General features: G+C 36.9%; 2 protein-coding genes across 2 annotated transcripts; one reads left to right on the top strand and one right to left on the bottom strand.

The window, feature by feature from the left end:
- The first annotated feature begins 1959 nt into the window (after positions 1-1959).
- Positions 1960-5196, top strand: LOC123498962 (THAP domain-containing protein 1 B-like). The gene is made up of 3 exons (XM_045246570.1): positions 1960-2403; positions 4149-4241; positions 4757-5196. Exons 1-3 carry the CDS (start codon positions 2251-2253, stop codon positions 4973-4975), a joined length of 465 nt encoding a protein of 154 aa, XP_045102505.1. The 5' UTR covers positions 1960-2250; the 3' UTR covers positions 4976-5196.
- A 3510-nt stretch (positions 5197-8706) lies between these two features.
- On the bottom strand, positions 8707-14672 carry LOC123498961 (ferritin-like). Its single transcript, XM_045246568.1, has 4 exons — positions 13852-14672; positions 13168-13269; positions 12261-12383; positions 8707-9275 (listed from the first exon to the last, which is right to left on the bottom strand). Exons 1-4 carry the CDS (start codon positions 13951-13953, stop codon positions 9090-9092), a joined length of 513 nt encoding a protein of 170 aa, XP_045102503.1. The 5' UTR covers positions 13954-14672; the 3' UTR covers positions 8707-9089.
- Between the last annotated feature and the right edge of the window lie 328 nt (positions 14673-15000).

Raw genomic sequence — 15000 nt, 5'->3', positions numbered from 1 at the left:
ATGTGTGTGTGTGTGTGTGTGTGTGTGTGTGTGTGTGTGTGTGTGTGTGTGTGTGTGTGTGTGAGTGTTTTACATGAGTCACACACTTTTCATTTCAAACTATACCAAATGCCATGAATTGAAGATAATTAATAACATTAATAATGAAATACAAGTAAAATATGAATAAGTACCTGTTCAATAAAATTAAGTTCCTTAGTTAAGCATCTCTTTAGTTCTGCATTTTCTTTTTTTAACATCTTCTCTACTCTAAAGACACTCAAGGCAGTTAAACCCCATGGAAATTAACATTCATCAAAAAAACCTTTGTGTTTGCTACTTCATACAGGTGAAAGCACTACATAAAAAGAAGTCTTTTTTTTCTAATCTTACACCAGTCTCACAATACTTTTGTTTACCTCATCTGATAAAGCTACTGATCACTAGCAATTGGAACACCCACTATAGCTGGCAAAAAATAATCAATAACTTGATAGAATTTTTTTTATATATTTATCCATTTGTTGGCGGGTGAAAGAAGCCCCATGTAGATAGTTTATAAGGCAATACTGTGAATTTCCCTCTAAACGTGACACCTTTCCCTCCTCGGAGTCGTTCTTTCCCATTCTCCTAACATGAACAATGAGATACTGGTACACACCTCACAAAACAAATAACAGGGATTTAAGTTTATTTTTATATCACTTTGCAGCATAGTACAGTACCTCTGTTCCTCCTTTGGTAAATGATGGAGTGATAGGTGTGGATGTGTGCCTTTGTTTGAGTGGCACAGGATACACGTCGGCCCTCGTGAAATCTTCATTTCTTATAATTGCTGCAATATGTTGTTAAGGACTTGAAAGGGATGTTGTTGTTGTTGTCAGGGCCACGAAGATCTTTAAATCCTTATGAGCCCTGGAGTAGTCCTGTGTGGATATCACAGGCGCGATAGCTGGCCGGTCGTCCTCAAGAAGGCACAGGTAAGGCGAAGGACAGCAGATTGTCGGGAGGGATGGACACCTGAGGCCGCCAGGAGGGTAAGCAGGTCGATGCCCAGGGCAGAGAGCCAAGAACGTAATGCAGTGCAGTGGGGGTGGAAGCGTGGGCAGTAAAGCAGGAAATGCTCAATGGTCTCAGGGATAGTCCTACACCAAGGGCAGATGGGATCAGGAGACAGACGTAGGCAATACAAGTGTGCGGCGAGTGTTGTGTGTCCCTCGCGGATGCGGCGCGACCATGCGACGACAGATCCTATGATGGCGACCACTTGCAAGGCATGAGCAGCTGGGAGGTCTGATATTTAAGTGATCAGTAATACAAATATTTACTGAAAATTTAAAACACTACATTACATTTTCGATTTGAAAACATATGTTTACATTTATCAGTTTCGTATACTACCACATATGTCATGTAGGAAGAGAAAATTGAATATTTCAGGGATCTCAAGTCGAAAGTAAGCGACGACGAGTCCCTCTAGGAGGGAATGAAAACACTACTATACTTGCCATCCACACACTAGCACTTTTTCCGTCGTTTCAGGCGATTTCCGTCGTCTTTTTACTCTTCTGCCAACTCTTTCCGTCGTTTTCATCTAGCGCCAATTTTTAGTCAAAATAAGAACTATGGTTTCTAATCAACACTTTTATTAAAAAAAAATGTTACACGGAAGAATGCTATTATCATGACAAGAAATTTAAATGAATTGATGAATAAATATTTGTATACATATTTTTTTTCTTCTAGCCTAGCAATGAAAAGTTCCTCAGTTGTTTGTTTACATTTCCAGGGGAGTGCGAATGTGCGACGCTTTTGAATATTTCCAAGGCAACTTCCAAGTAGCTGGCCAAGATGAGCAGTGGACAAAGCACACTGACGAATTTCTCATAGAGAGTATTAGAGGTCACCGTTGCCTTTAGGATCACAGAACAGCTGATTACATTATAAGGTGGAAAAAAGCCGCGGCTTGCTGGGGTGAATGAGGAGCCTTGTTTACAATCGACAAGCGCGGCAAAGGCGGAAGCAAGCTTGTGTGTGACGGCCACCGTCTGCAAAAGTTTACAGTCGTCAGAAAATTGACAGGAAAAGTGCTAGTGTGACGCCGAACACGTGACGTCACACTAGCGCGCAGTATTTTCAAGCTTTCCTCTCATAGTTATCTATACTCGTTGGAGTAGGCTATCCGCGTCTACTGGGTGTGTCGGGAGTGTTTGGGAACTCCGCCGTGGTCATGTTTTAAGTGGTTTTGGTGCACTCACTAGACCTTCTGCCATGCCTTACAAGTGTTGCGTTCCTTTATGTAAAGGGAATTACAAAAGTGGGCCAAAGGTGTGCTTATTTTCATTCCCAAAAGAAAAGAAGCTTGCGCGGGCTTGGCTTCATGCTATCAAGCGAACAGACTTCACCCCAACCAAATACACCAAGGTAAGTAAAATAAACCAATGTTTATTGTATACAACTAGTATAGTTTTATCCACATTATAATACGGGGGTAACACGAGTTTCTGCGAATACTTCTAGAGGTGAAAGTACAAGTTTGTTTAGTCATGGGGTGAAATTCAAGTGCATGTGGCGGGGTGACTGTTACACCGGCTGGGCCGGTCGGGTGTTTTATGTCATAGAAACACTATATCAACTTACTCCACCTTACTGTAAGTGTGTGGCATTTTGTATATATTTTCTTCCTTTGGAAAATCACAGCACAATCAAAATTTATTTACCGTCACCGTCTTAACGTGAAATTTCAAACAGCTAATTTTCTGCTAGATAGCCTCACTACCGCCTTTCTGCCAGGGGAGGTGGGTAGCCTTTTATTTTATTTGTCACTAATTACAGACATGTTAACATTGTGTAATGTTTACCGGTAAATTCCTAATCTGTAATACCACTTGTCTCATCATGGGATACTGTAACACCCACAAATTTGCAGAAATGATGATTGAATAACTCACTACTTTTCACCATCGAACAATCTGCATAACTCGCTATCATTTCTACAAGTTTTGAGGTATAGCAATATAGTAGTATTGACTGAGAGGTAATTTATAGATGAATCTGACACAGTGTTAGAATGTCTTTAATTACTGACAAATAAAGTAATAGGCTATACGGGGACACCTTGCCTGCCTGAGGGAGGCTAGCAGCAGATCAGCTGTTCGGAATTTCACACCAAGATTGACGGTAAATAAATCTCGATGGTACTGCATGATTTTGACAGACAAAAAAATCTCTGTTGAAAGTACCACACACTTACAGTAAGGTGAACATGGTGTTTCTACGAAATAAAAACAATCGCCCGTACCAGCCACACTTAAATTTCACCCCACGACTAAACAAAGCCTCAAAAGTCATATGAGTATAGAACATTTTCTACTTAGAATAACTTGTACTTTCGCCTCTAGAAGTATTCACAGAAACTCGTGTTACACCCTGTATAATGAAGTGATGATATCATTTTATGATATATTTAGTGTAGGTGAACATAAGGAACCTTGGCTACTCGAGTACTAACCTTAGGTTTGGTTAGGATAGGTAAGGGTAGGTTACGGTAGGTTAAGTTAGGTAATAAAACAAATGTATTGAACAACATAAATGTTTTGAAATCAAGAACAGCTTTTATGCAAATTAATTGTTGGTGAGATAAACAGAGAAAGGTGGGCAATAACCTAACTCTAGCCTGCCCTAACCTATCTAAATGGGTCTAAAGGGGGTGTTTTTAGCTTGCTGGTTTAAAGGGGTGTTTTTAGCTTGATGGTCTAAAGAGGGGGTGTTTAGCTTGCTGGTCTAAAGGGGTGTTTTTAGCTTGATGGTCTAAAGGGGGGGGGTTTAGCTTGTTGATCTAAAAGGAGTGATTTCAGCTAGTTGGTCTGAAGGGTTTGTTTTTAGCTTGCTGGTCTAAAGGAATGTATTTAGTGTGCTGGTCTAATGGGGGTGTTTTTAGCTTGCTGGTCTAAAGGGGGTGTTTTTAAATTGCTGGTCTAAAGGGTATGTTTATCTTGCTGGTCTAAAGGGGATGTTTTTAGCTTGCTGGTCTAAAGGGTGTGTTTTTAACTTGCTGGTCTAAAGGGTATGTATTATAATACATATATATACATTATCACCACAGTTGTTAGTGTATAGGGTTTATGCTATTATTTAGCTGACTGTGTTATCATAATGAACTCTTTCAGGTATGTGAGCTGCACTTTCGGTCAGAAGACATTGAATGCGAGACCTCCTTCTTTGACGAGAGGACTTTGACCAAAGTCCAAGCCAAGTTGAAGGTATGTTTATGATATTAAAACTGCAGTGTTTGGTTTGATTTAATCCAATGACCATAGACTTTCCTAGGGTTAACTCAATAAAATAGGTAAGCAACTGGCAATCCAACTAGTGGCCACAGTGGCCCTGTGACCCGGGGTACTGACCAGAATCAGCTTCATCATAAGCTTAATTAACTAATTAGAATTGATGGTACAGGATAAGTGGCCACAGTGACGCACACCTTAGCAAAGTAGGCCTATGAGTATGTCTCCATCAATATCTTTTTTTTACTCATACTATAAACTACTGTAAATATTTTTTTATTTTATTAGCCGAACAAAAGTTTATATTATTGTGAGTATTCCTTGCTAGGTATAGTTCTCTACTAACTGCTTGTATTGGTGTTGTGAATTATTTAATGTATTTAAACCAAGTAAACACACAGTTATCTGATTATTTTAAGAAATTTTGTAATTTGAGGTTCAGTTTGAAAATTACTTACAATAAATTATAATAATTATTCGTCTCTCCACAGCATCCAAGACTGCGACAGGGAGTTGTTCCCTCACAACTTCCCAACTGCCCCGCTTATCTTTCACTGTCACCAGTATCTGATAGGGAATCACCTGATGAAAGGAGATCCAGGATGGAAGAGATTGCAATTGAAGAAGCCCTTAAACAGAGTGTTGTTGACCATGAAGAACTTAAGGAGTGCAGAAAATTTAGAGATTTAGATGAATTGGTCAAAAATTAAAACATTTAGATAAGTACTGGAAGATTATTGAGAGAGAAGATTCAGTAGTGGTTTGCCATGTGACTGCCAACCCTGAGCCCAAAATTAAATGTTCAGTAACAATCAGCGATTCAAGTAGAGTAAAAGTATTTTTTGAGAGTGTTGAATTGGAAAAGCTAGGAAATTACAAAATCCCTTCTGAAATTAATAGCATTGACTCACTGGAAGAAATTTTATGTAACCTTCGGAATGTGACTTTGAACAATATATGAGTAGCAGTACTTGTCCTACAGACTCTAAATTCATATTTCTCCTACAATTGGTCATTTCCATCTTGACACAACTGCAAGAAACAAGCACTAAGTACAGAGACAATTTGAAATTTATATGTGAACAGCTCCACCTTATGACAAAAAAGAGACTAAGTTATTCCCCTGAGTTCATAGTTTTCTCATCTCTTATGTATAACTGCTCCCCCCAAGGTTACAGATTACTCAGAAATGTTGGCTACTTGCTCCTCCCATGTTATTCAACCATGCAACTACTGTCTCTTTCTCTTAGCATGAGTCCAGTACCAAAACAACAAAATTGTCACTTCCTCTCTTACATAAAAAACAAGTTTAAATTTTTAACCCAAAATGATATTACTGTTTCCCTGATGATTGATGAAATACACATTAAGCAATATTTTGATTACAAGGGAGGAAATGTTGTTGGTTCTGCTTTGAATTGTGATGAAGCTGCCAAGAGTGCTTTCGTTTTCATGATAAGTAGTGTGTGCTCAAACTTTAAAGATGTTGTTCATATTTTGCCAGTTAGAACTTTAAAAGCAGAAATTCTTTTCACATTCATAAAGGACATTGTAATTGGCTTGGAAAAAATTGGATTCAGAGTGATATCTGTGGTGACAGACAATAACAGCATTAATAAGAAGGCCATGTCATTCTTTGCTAATACTCCACAACTTTCCATAGTATATCCTCACCCTTCATTGAAATCTAGACCTCTCTTTTTTTTGTTTGATGCTGTACACTTACTGAAATGTATTCGGAATAACTGGCTTGGCCAAAGAGATAGTGAAAAAACTATGAAATTTCCATATTTTCCGATTGATGGCTTTAGTCATACAAAAGAAACTTGTACTGCACCCTTCAACACACTAAAGAAACTTCATTCTTTGGAAGCCAATTCACTCCTAAAACATGCATACAAACTTAATCTCAAGTCGTTGTGTCCCTCCAATTTAGAAAAACAAAATGTCACATTGGCTCTACGAATATTCAGCGATTATGTCACCGAAGCCCTGAGGTCTGTCGGAAAAAAGTACAGCTTGCCTTCTTTTGAAGATGTTGCAAATTACATCTCAATAATCAACACTTGGTGGACAATAATGAATGTAAATTCCCCATGTAAAGGTAAGCGCCTCAACAACAAGTATGCGAGTCCACTAACAAATAATTCAAGTGATGAAAGTTTTGTGTTTCTTAACAAATTTTCGATTTGGTTAGACCACTGGGATTCCATGACAGAAATCGAGGGAAAATTAACCAGAGAAACTTTTACAGCTTTAAAACACACTACTAATGCAATTATGGAATTAACCAGTTACTGCATTAATGAGTTAAATATGAACTTTATATTAACATCAAAATTTCAGACAGATCAGTTAGAGTTTAGGTTTAGCCAATACCGCCAACTTGCTGGGTGCAACTATAACATATCTGTCAGGCAAATATTCGAGTGTGAAAAAAAAATCCGGATGATGTCTGTTTTAAGTTTACCCTTCAAAAACAAGAACATAACACTGTCAGAATTTAAAGAATTTGTATGGGACAATGCTGATGTAAATTCCATTTCCGGTGAAGAAATGTTCCATATTGATGTAACAGATGATGATGTTGAAACAAGTATGGATGTTCTTTCAGTTTTAACATATTTGGCAGGTTACTGTTGTTTTTCTGTTTTAAAGAAAATTAAGTGTGCTTCTTGTAAAACTATTTTAACTATCAATAGCTCTGTTGAGAACCTACCAAACTATCATTATATTCAAGGTATTAGAAGAGGTGCATTGCTTTATCCTGATGAATATGTTGTAAATATCATCATGTACAACTACATAGTAATCAAGAAGCTTACAGAAATGCCAGATTTTTGTCATTCATTGAAACAAAGAGCTGTGGCAACAGAGGTAACGCTGAATGTTTTGGCAGAAAATGATGCTTTACTCCCACTCGAGAGTTGTCAGAATAATCACAGTATTGAAAAAGTAGAGAAACTATTAGTCTGGGCTTCAACAAATTCTCTTCTTAATAATTATTGTGCCAAGGAAAATGATCTGCTGGATGAAAATAAAAATCAAGGGAAGAAGAGGAAGATGCAAACACTATTGTAACAATTGTTATACTTCACACACACACACACACACATATTATTTATTTCCATAAACTATTTTACTGTGTTTGCTTTATATGATGTATAATGATTACTGTGTAATCAATAAATATGAATTACTATTACTATGTATATCTGTTATCGTGGATCATATTAGGCTATGCGTGAAAAAAAAAATGTATAATTACATATGAAAAAATAAGTTCAAGAACTAAATGGAAAAGTGCATTAAGAAATAAAAACCTATATCTTCTTAATAATTATTGTGCCAAGGACAATGATCTGCTGGATGAAAATAAAAATTAAGGAAAGAACAGGAAGATGGAAATACTATTGTAAGAATTTATATTTTATACACACACACACAAACTTATTTATTTTCATAAACTACTTTACTGTGTTGTCAATAATTAATTAGTATTGTTTGCTGTATATGATTACTGTGTAGTCAATAAATATGAATATGTATATCTGTTATCCTGGATCATTATGAAAACAAAAAATATCATAACACATGAAAAAAATAATTTCAAGAATTAAATGAAAAAGTGCATTAAGAAAAGAGATGAACAGAGCAGCGCGGCGATGGCCTACTTGTGCTGACGTCACATCTGATCCCTCAGGCCTGTATACGAAGGCCACGTTCCTACAGTTTCATGAACCTCAATCCTTATGTGATAGTATCAACTCATCACATGAATTGTCGCCACATCCATCGTTATTTCTACAAAATCTAACATTAAATCAAGGACCTTGTCTGCTGCAAGTTACCTGGAAATGTCAAGAGGATGCAACTACTGCATACTCTTTAATAGATATCTTTTGAACACAAGATCGAGTCATACCAACTATATCTAAATAAATCTAAAGATTCACCTGGAAGAATGGACATGAATACTGTGAAGATTATGTTGAATTCTCATGAATACATTCACACAAAAGAAATGTAGTAATGGTAGAGTATTTTGACATACAGTATTTCTTATGACCAAACTTTCTTTTTCACTTTTGACAAATTGCTCATCATCCAAGTCATCTCTTACTTGACCACCACTGACTACACAAGCCAGGGAATCTCATCACTTGAAGGTAGCGAGTACAAAAATTTGTGAAAATTGGGAATTTCCCTAAAATAAGAACATTATGCAATGCAGGGTTAAAGGCATTTTGTTGCACATCATTTCTATGTAAATATTTTTTTCAAGAACAGTTGCCATATGACCATTTTTTTTTTCAATTTTCGAACAGATTATGGCAGCAAGATGGTAGATAACCACTGTACTCTTAATGCATACTTGAATCTTGCAAACTAAAGACAAATATTCATACGACATTTTGGAATGGAAATTAAAATGAAGGACTGGGTGATAACCTTTTTAATGAGTGCCATGTATAACAGAATAATTTAGGTGCCAACACCAAGTTGAGGCAAGTGAAGCAAAATCAACATGTACAAAGCTGATGTCAAAGTGAATGCTGTGTTTAGTGACAAGTCACTGCTATACATTCATTACATACATATACATAAATGCATTCATAATAAAGCTACATAATGAATGACTAATGGTGATATACAACAAAATGCAGCACTTGTGGAATTTCTGGTAATTGTAAAATCAAATTTTGTGTAGAAATTATAATGGAATAAAGCTTAAAATGTGTATATCTGTCATCCAAGTTACTACTTCAATCTGATTAAAAAAATAGATGAGTTGTATGCCCATCTAGTTTAATTGAGGTTCATTTAAGCAAGCTCCTTGTCAAACATGTACTCTCCCAGGCCAGAGGTACCAGCACGCTTGAGGCGAGTGATCATGTCCCCAATCTTCTTGATGGCATCCACCTGTTCAGAAAGGAACTCATCTTCCAGCAACTTGGAAAGGTGGGGATCATTGTGCTTGCCAGCAATGCCATGTAGGTCCAGGAGGCTCTATAATATACAATAGAAATAAAGTTAATTAGACATACTAATACACATGTTTAAAAATTCACCACAATATGTGTATTAGTGTACATGAAACACACTCACAAGCATCAGTGACTACCTCTCACATCACTGTAGTCAAGTTATTTCAAACAGTACTTCCTAAATGGAGTAACAGAATTTAGCCAGGAAACAATGATACGATCAATAAGACATGCTTATTCCACCTAATAAATTTTACTAGTCACAAATTATTAACCCCTTCCCACCGGCAGGGCAGAAGAAACTATCAAATAAAAAATTGTCTATATAGAGACTCCTCCAACTCTCATCCACATGTCTATGTATAGTTTCCCAGCAATTGGGTACTCCTGATTGACTTCTATATATAGATTCTGCTGCAAAAACTGAACAAACAATTGAATCTCTATGTAAGTGTTGTTTGTGTTTGAGTGGTGATAATATATGTCAATATGCTTGTATGAATATTTGGAGTGACCCACATCCACGACTTTTGACCTGGCTGTAATTTACTTCCACTTTTCTTTGTATTTTTCACACATGTACTTGCTTTGTACCTATTAATTTTTAGGCAAAGTTGCTGGAGTGTGGTACAGTTCTTCTTGACATGATAGGCTATTAATATAAAATGTGTAAAAAATGCAAAATTTTCCAGTATTAGCTGTGCTTAGCATATCCACCATCAACAAAGCAAAAGCAGTGACCAACCTTGACAGGCCACGTTGACCAGTGTTTGGGTATTTGAGATACCAAATAATTATAGATTTTTATGAATTTTGTTACTTGTAAGGAATTGTCCATATATAGACCATGCTACAACTTAGTGCAGTGAAATAGGAACAAACGTCTATATATATACAATCCACAATCCAACAAAAAGTCCCGTTTTCAAAATGTCTATTATAGATCCTCCAACAGGAAGGGGTTAAGTAAAGGTATCAATGCAATACATGAAAAACTCTAAAATTATTGGACAGTATAAATCAAAAGAGTAACCCACTTAATAATTCCTAAAACCAGACAATGGATGGCTACAACAAATTACAGGAAACTTGATGCATTTTTTTCACATTTCAAAAAGGAATTTTAACTGACACAGCTAGCTTAGATATGTCTGAAAAGCACAGAGAATGTCTGGTGTGGGATGAATTAAATGAAAGATACAGTATGTGGGGAAGTAGAAAAGGATTGGTGACATCATGGTAATATAATTCCTTTATGGATGAAATTGTGAGCAAAGTGAAAGTAATGCAAATGTATTAAAGGAAAGACAACCAAATGATATTTGAATAAAATATTGAAGTAATATAAATGAAATACAGGTACAAAATTTGGTATAGTTTATCACCAATTTGTTGAGATGAAGACAAATGGTGATAATTGAGTGGCAGGAAAACACAAGTTGAGACAAGGTACTTTATTCTTAAACGTTTCGGTCACTAGAGGTCTTGTGACCGAAACGTTTGAGAATAAAGTATTGTCTCAACTTGTGTTTTCCTACCACTCAATTATCACCATTTGTTAGAAAAAAAAAAAAAAGGAGAGAGAGAGAGAGAGAGAGAGAGAGAGAGAGAGAGAGAGAGAGAGAGAGAGATCACATTAAATTTAATTTGAACTCCAAAGAGTGAAAGAAGCACACCATATGATCTCATGAAACCAAATGATGAAGGAGCAACTCATTTAAATACCTTGGTTCCCTTTCGTGCAAAGATGTATGGAAGAAAAATGGGAAAAAAGAAAAACATTATGAGAATAAGCAACATAGTAGAACATTCAAGGAATATGACAGAAGGATGAACAGTAGGCACAGGGACAAAAGACACTACGTGATAGCATACTGGTAACCAATGACATAAGAGGGAGACTGACAAGAAGTGAAAAACAAAAATCTAGATTTGATTGGTTGAGGACAGCTATGTGAGAGGTCCATGTATCTTAAAACTGATGACAGAGTAAGTGGAAATTGAAAGCAGAAGGGATGAATTGTTAAGTGGTGGAGTATGGAAGTGACGGTATGGTTTTGTGGAGAGATGGGAAGAAGTGAAGAAGCTATCTGTATCTAAAACAATTCCCATGAAATGAACATCCTGAAGGAAGGAGAAAAGAAGGCTCAGTAAGAAAAATGTATATTAATAGTTTATGGAGAGGAGGAACAAATTAGGAGATTCTTCTCTCATGATAGCCATGACCTCTAAGTAGTTACAAGGGACACATATTGAAAATTAGTTGTTCTCAACAACTAATAAGTTAACTACAAATAAAGCTGAAGTTACAATTCCAATCTTAACTTTGTGGAGTTGTGGTATGGCTGACACCACCTAACTAATCTGCTCACGAACTGGTAGGAGTTCCCTTGTACCTGAATAAGGATATGGTCTGCTGGAAGCACATACAAATGAACTACGGAAGGAAGCAGGCCAAACCTTGCAAGCCACTGGTTTCTTTCATATTATACATGACAATGAGAAAGGTGGGCATGCGACCTCATTTGTTGACATTCTTTCCTTTACTTTTATTATGAATCGTATAGTAGTAAAAAATTTGGATACCTTTCATATCAAAGAACTAAAAACCAGAGAGAGAGAGAGAGAGAGAGAGAGAGAGAGAGAGAGAGAGAGAGAGAGAGAGAGAGAGAGAGAGAGAGAGAGAGAATGTGCTTAATGTGTGATGCAATGTAACCATAATCCCTGACATTGCACAAGTTTTACACTTCTAAATGAATAATGCTTCTACAAGATTAAGTCCAGAACTCCAGTATCTCGATCTGATAATTGAGTAATCATATTTTGAGAAATACAAAGATGGGAAGTAATCTAGTATAAGAATAATGAGTTTGTGTGTGTGTGCACTACATAATCATGCATATAGATGGATCCACTTAATATTTCATAAAGGGATTAATAAATGCCACACATGTATATATAGCTATAATCAAAACACAACACATTCTTGAGTTTCCTTTAGACTCACCTGATTGACTTGTCTCTCTAGATCAAGGGCAGCCTGGAGTGCATCATGGGCATTGCCCCACTCCTGCTGGCATGGAGCAGCTATGGCCTGCAGCACAATCCTTCCTCCTCGCTGGTTCTGGTACTGTTGATGGAAACATGGAATTTTTACTCAACATCAAAAGTATGACAGATTATATAACAACATAACAAGGTTTCAAAATTATGCCATTATAAACTCAGAAAAAATTTACAACAGTTTCTTCCTTTGCGAAATATGACCATGTCCCCTTAGACTTTTAGGATATGCAAAATCTTATCTATTTTGGTTTCTCCCACCAACTAAACCCTAATCTAACTCTAAATATAACCATTTCTGGTCAACACTTCTCACTTGTACTGTATGTACCAACTAGATGCTAAGAACTCTCAGTGACCTTTAGTATTGAATAGGTACAACTGAGGCCATCATAGTGACAGGATCAATCTCTAGGTATATGACATGTACAGTATACATATAGCAAAACCACACCTATCTATAATATCCAATCACTGAATAGTTCATGATGACAAGTAATGAATAAAATACATGCATCAGATCATTCACAAGCCTACTTAGGATTCTAATAAAATATAAATATATATCTGGTTATGCAAATAAAATGAAAGCAGTTCCACTAGTCAAGATCACAAGTCCTGTTGCCACACTGACAATTAACTGCTGCAAGTTTCAACACATTACTATCACAGGAATGCAAGGCAGCACCTCTACCAGACATGTATTGTGTTCCTTGGTTACAAAGTAATAATACATGGGTTTTATAAGAAAATTATAGTAAATATCAGTAGATTATGAGAGAGAGAGAGAGAGAGAGAGAGAGAGAGAGAGAGAGAGAGAGAGAGAGAGAGAGAGAGCGTGCAGTACATACCTTCATCAAAATCTGGGCGTGTTCCCTTTCCTCATCACTTGAGTCCTTGAAGTACTTCTTCATTCCAGGGAGAGCAACATCGTCCCTATCAAAGTAGTAACTCTACGGGAAAAGAAAAAACAAAGATAAATAAAATATCAAAAGATGACAAGTACAATATCAGAATCTAAATCAAAATCACATAACCTGCAAAAAATTAAGTCTAGTTGTTAAAAAGAAAACATGAATATAAATTGAAATGAATACAACCTAAACAATATGACAGGCATCACTGTTTTCCCTAACACCATGAATCTGCACAATTCAACACTCGACGGCCAAGATTACCTTTCCTACCACAGAATTCTTTTATTACCTACTATTTCTCAAAATAACCCAGCTACCAATGAGGCACAAAGGATACATATGACGCATGAAACAAAGACGCATTCCAAGGCCGGTACACCCCGCACCACACCACAGAAAGCCATGCCTCAAGGATAATCCAACCCCCCGTCCCGGCTCCTGTCTACGTTGCTTACCTTGTTCTACTTACAGATTTCCCCAGCTTGGCATACCACAACCCAATGGAACAGTAAAGACAAATCTATAATCCCTTATGACGCCTAACATCATAACAAAAAAACAATAATGAAATCCTAGTAAACACGTCTGGCCACGCAGTGAGGTGAAAGATGTACTTACCATGGACAGGTAAACATAGCTGGCATACAGTTCCATGTTGATTTGCTTGTTGATGGAGGCCTCGCACTCCTCATGGTAGTTCTGGCGGACTTGGCTACACATCTTGAAGGTTGGTGGTAGATGACAAAGAGTGGATGGGGTGAATCAATGGCGTGGTAAGGCTGGAGAAGCGGACGATAGGAGCTCGTTCACACACTGGTGACCCGGAGCGCTCTGCGCAACTTGCCTGCGCTCACGTTTTTATACCGACGCTGTGTTCCGTTCGCCGCCCCTCAAAATCTTCCATGTGGATAGTTTCATCATTCTTATCTCGGAGTGTCCAGGATAAAAAGAAACGGGTGGCGATTGTTCAATATATCATTTACACAGTGGAATTCTTTATCATTCTGAGGATAAAGGCAACATCCGCCTTTGATGCAGCCCATCGACCCGCAGGGAACAACACACACACACACACACACATACGGAAAATGCTGGAGTCTGCGTCATTAATTCGAGTACATAATATATCAGTGGCAATGCCTGCCCTTTTATTTTTATTTAATATAATATTTTCCTTAAACATTGCATGATTTAACAACATGCAGTACATATAAGAAGGCTGTTTTGATATGACAGTTCATTAATCAGGATAGACGAAAATGTGGAACTATCATTAGGGTAAACACATATTTTACTTTGGAGAACTGCTACCTAACTAAGTTTATATTCCGGGATTCAACAAAGGAAATGCACGTGATCAGTTTAGTTGTAGCCAATTAAGGTAAAAGTAATCAATAAACTGTTGCAAAATCATCTTACACCATGAAGTAATAATTAATGCATAGTTATCCTCCTCCCTTCGAACCACTATCCGCCCCACACCCCCACCGAACCCTGCGTACGTGTTTACGTATCTAAACATACACACACACACACACACACGTCTCATGAGTCAAGATGCTGGGTCATGTAAGGTCAAGGAGAGGCCAGTCGATCTTGCTTATAATGGTGACTTTACTTCTACTTGTCCTGGTTTTCTCGTACGACTTCATATATATATATATATATATATATATATATATATATATATATATATATATATATATATATATATATATATATATATATATATGTATATATATTATATCCCGCTGCAACTCACTATCT

Source organism: Portunus trituberculatus, chromosome 48, assembly GCF_017591435.1.
Source record: "Portunus trituberculatus isolate SZX2019 chromosome 48, ASM1759143v1, whole genome shotgun sequence".
Taxonomy (NCBI): domain Eukaryota; kingdom Metazoa; phylum Arthropoda; class Malacostraca; order Decapoda; family Portunidae; genus Portunus; species Portunus trituberculatus.
Note: the sequence above shows the minus strand (reverse complement) of the source record. Positions and strands in the feature narration are given on the sequence as shown.

Coding starts and splice junctions, on each gene's coding strand:
- LOC123498962 (XM_045246570.1), top strand. CDS start 2,251: ATGCCTTACAAGTGTTGCGTTCCTTTATGTAAAGGGAATTACAAAAGT. Junction 2,404..4,148: donor CCCCAACCAAATACACCAAG/GTAAGTAAAATA, acceptor GAACTCTTTCAG/GTATGTGAGCTGCACTTTCG. Junction 4,242..4,756: donor AAGTCCAAGCCAAGTTGAAG/GTATGTTTATGA, acceptor GTCTCTCCACAG/CATCCAAGACTGCGACAGGG.
- LOC123498961 (XM_045246568.1), bottom strand. CDS start 13,953: ATGTGTAGCCAAGTCCGCCAGAACTACCATGAGGAGTGCGAGGCCTCC. Junction 13,270..13,851: donor GCTATGTTTACCTGTCCATG/GTAAGTACATCT, acceptor CTTTTCCCGTAG/AGTTACTACTTTGATAGGGA. Junction 9,276..12,260: donor TAGAGAGACAAGTCAATCAG/GTGAGTCTAAAG, acceptor TGTATATTATAG/AGCCTCCTGGACCTACATGG.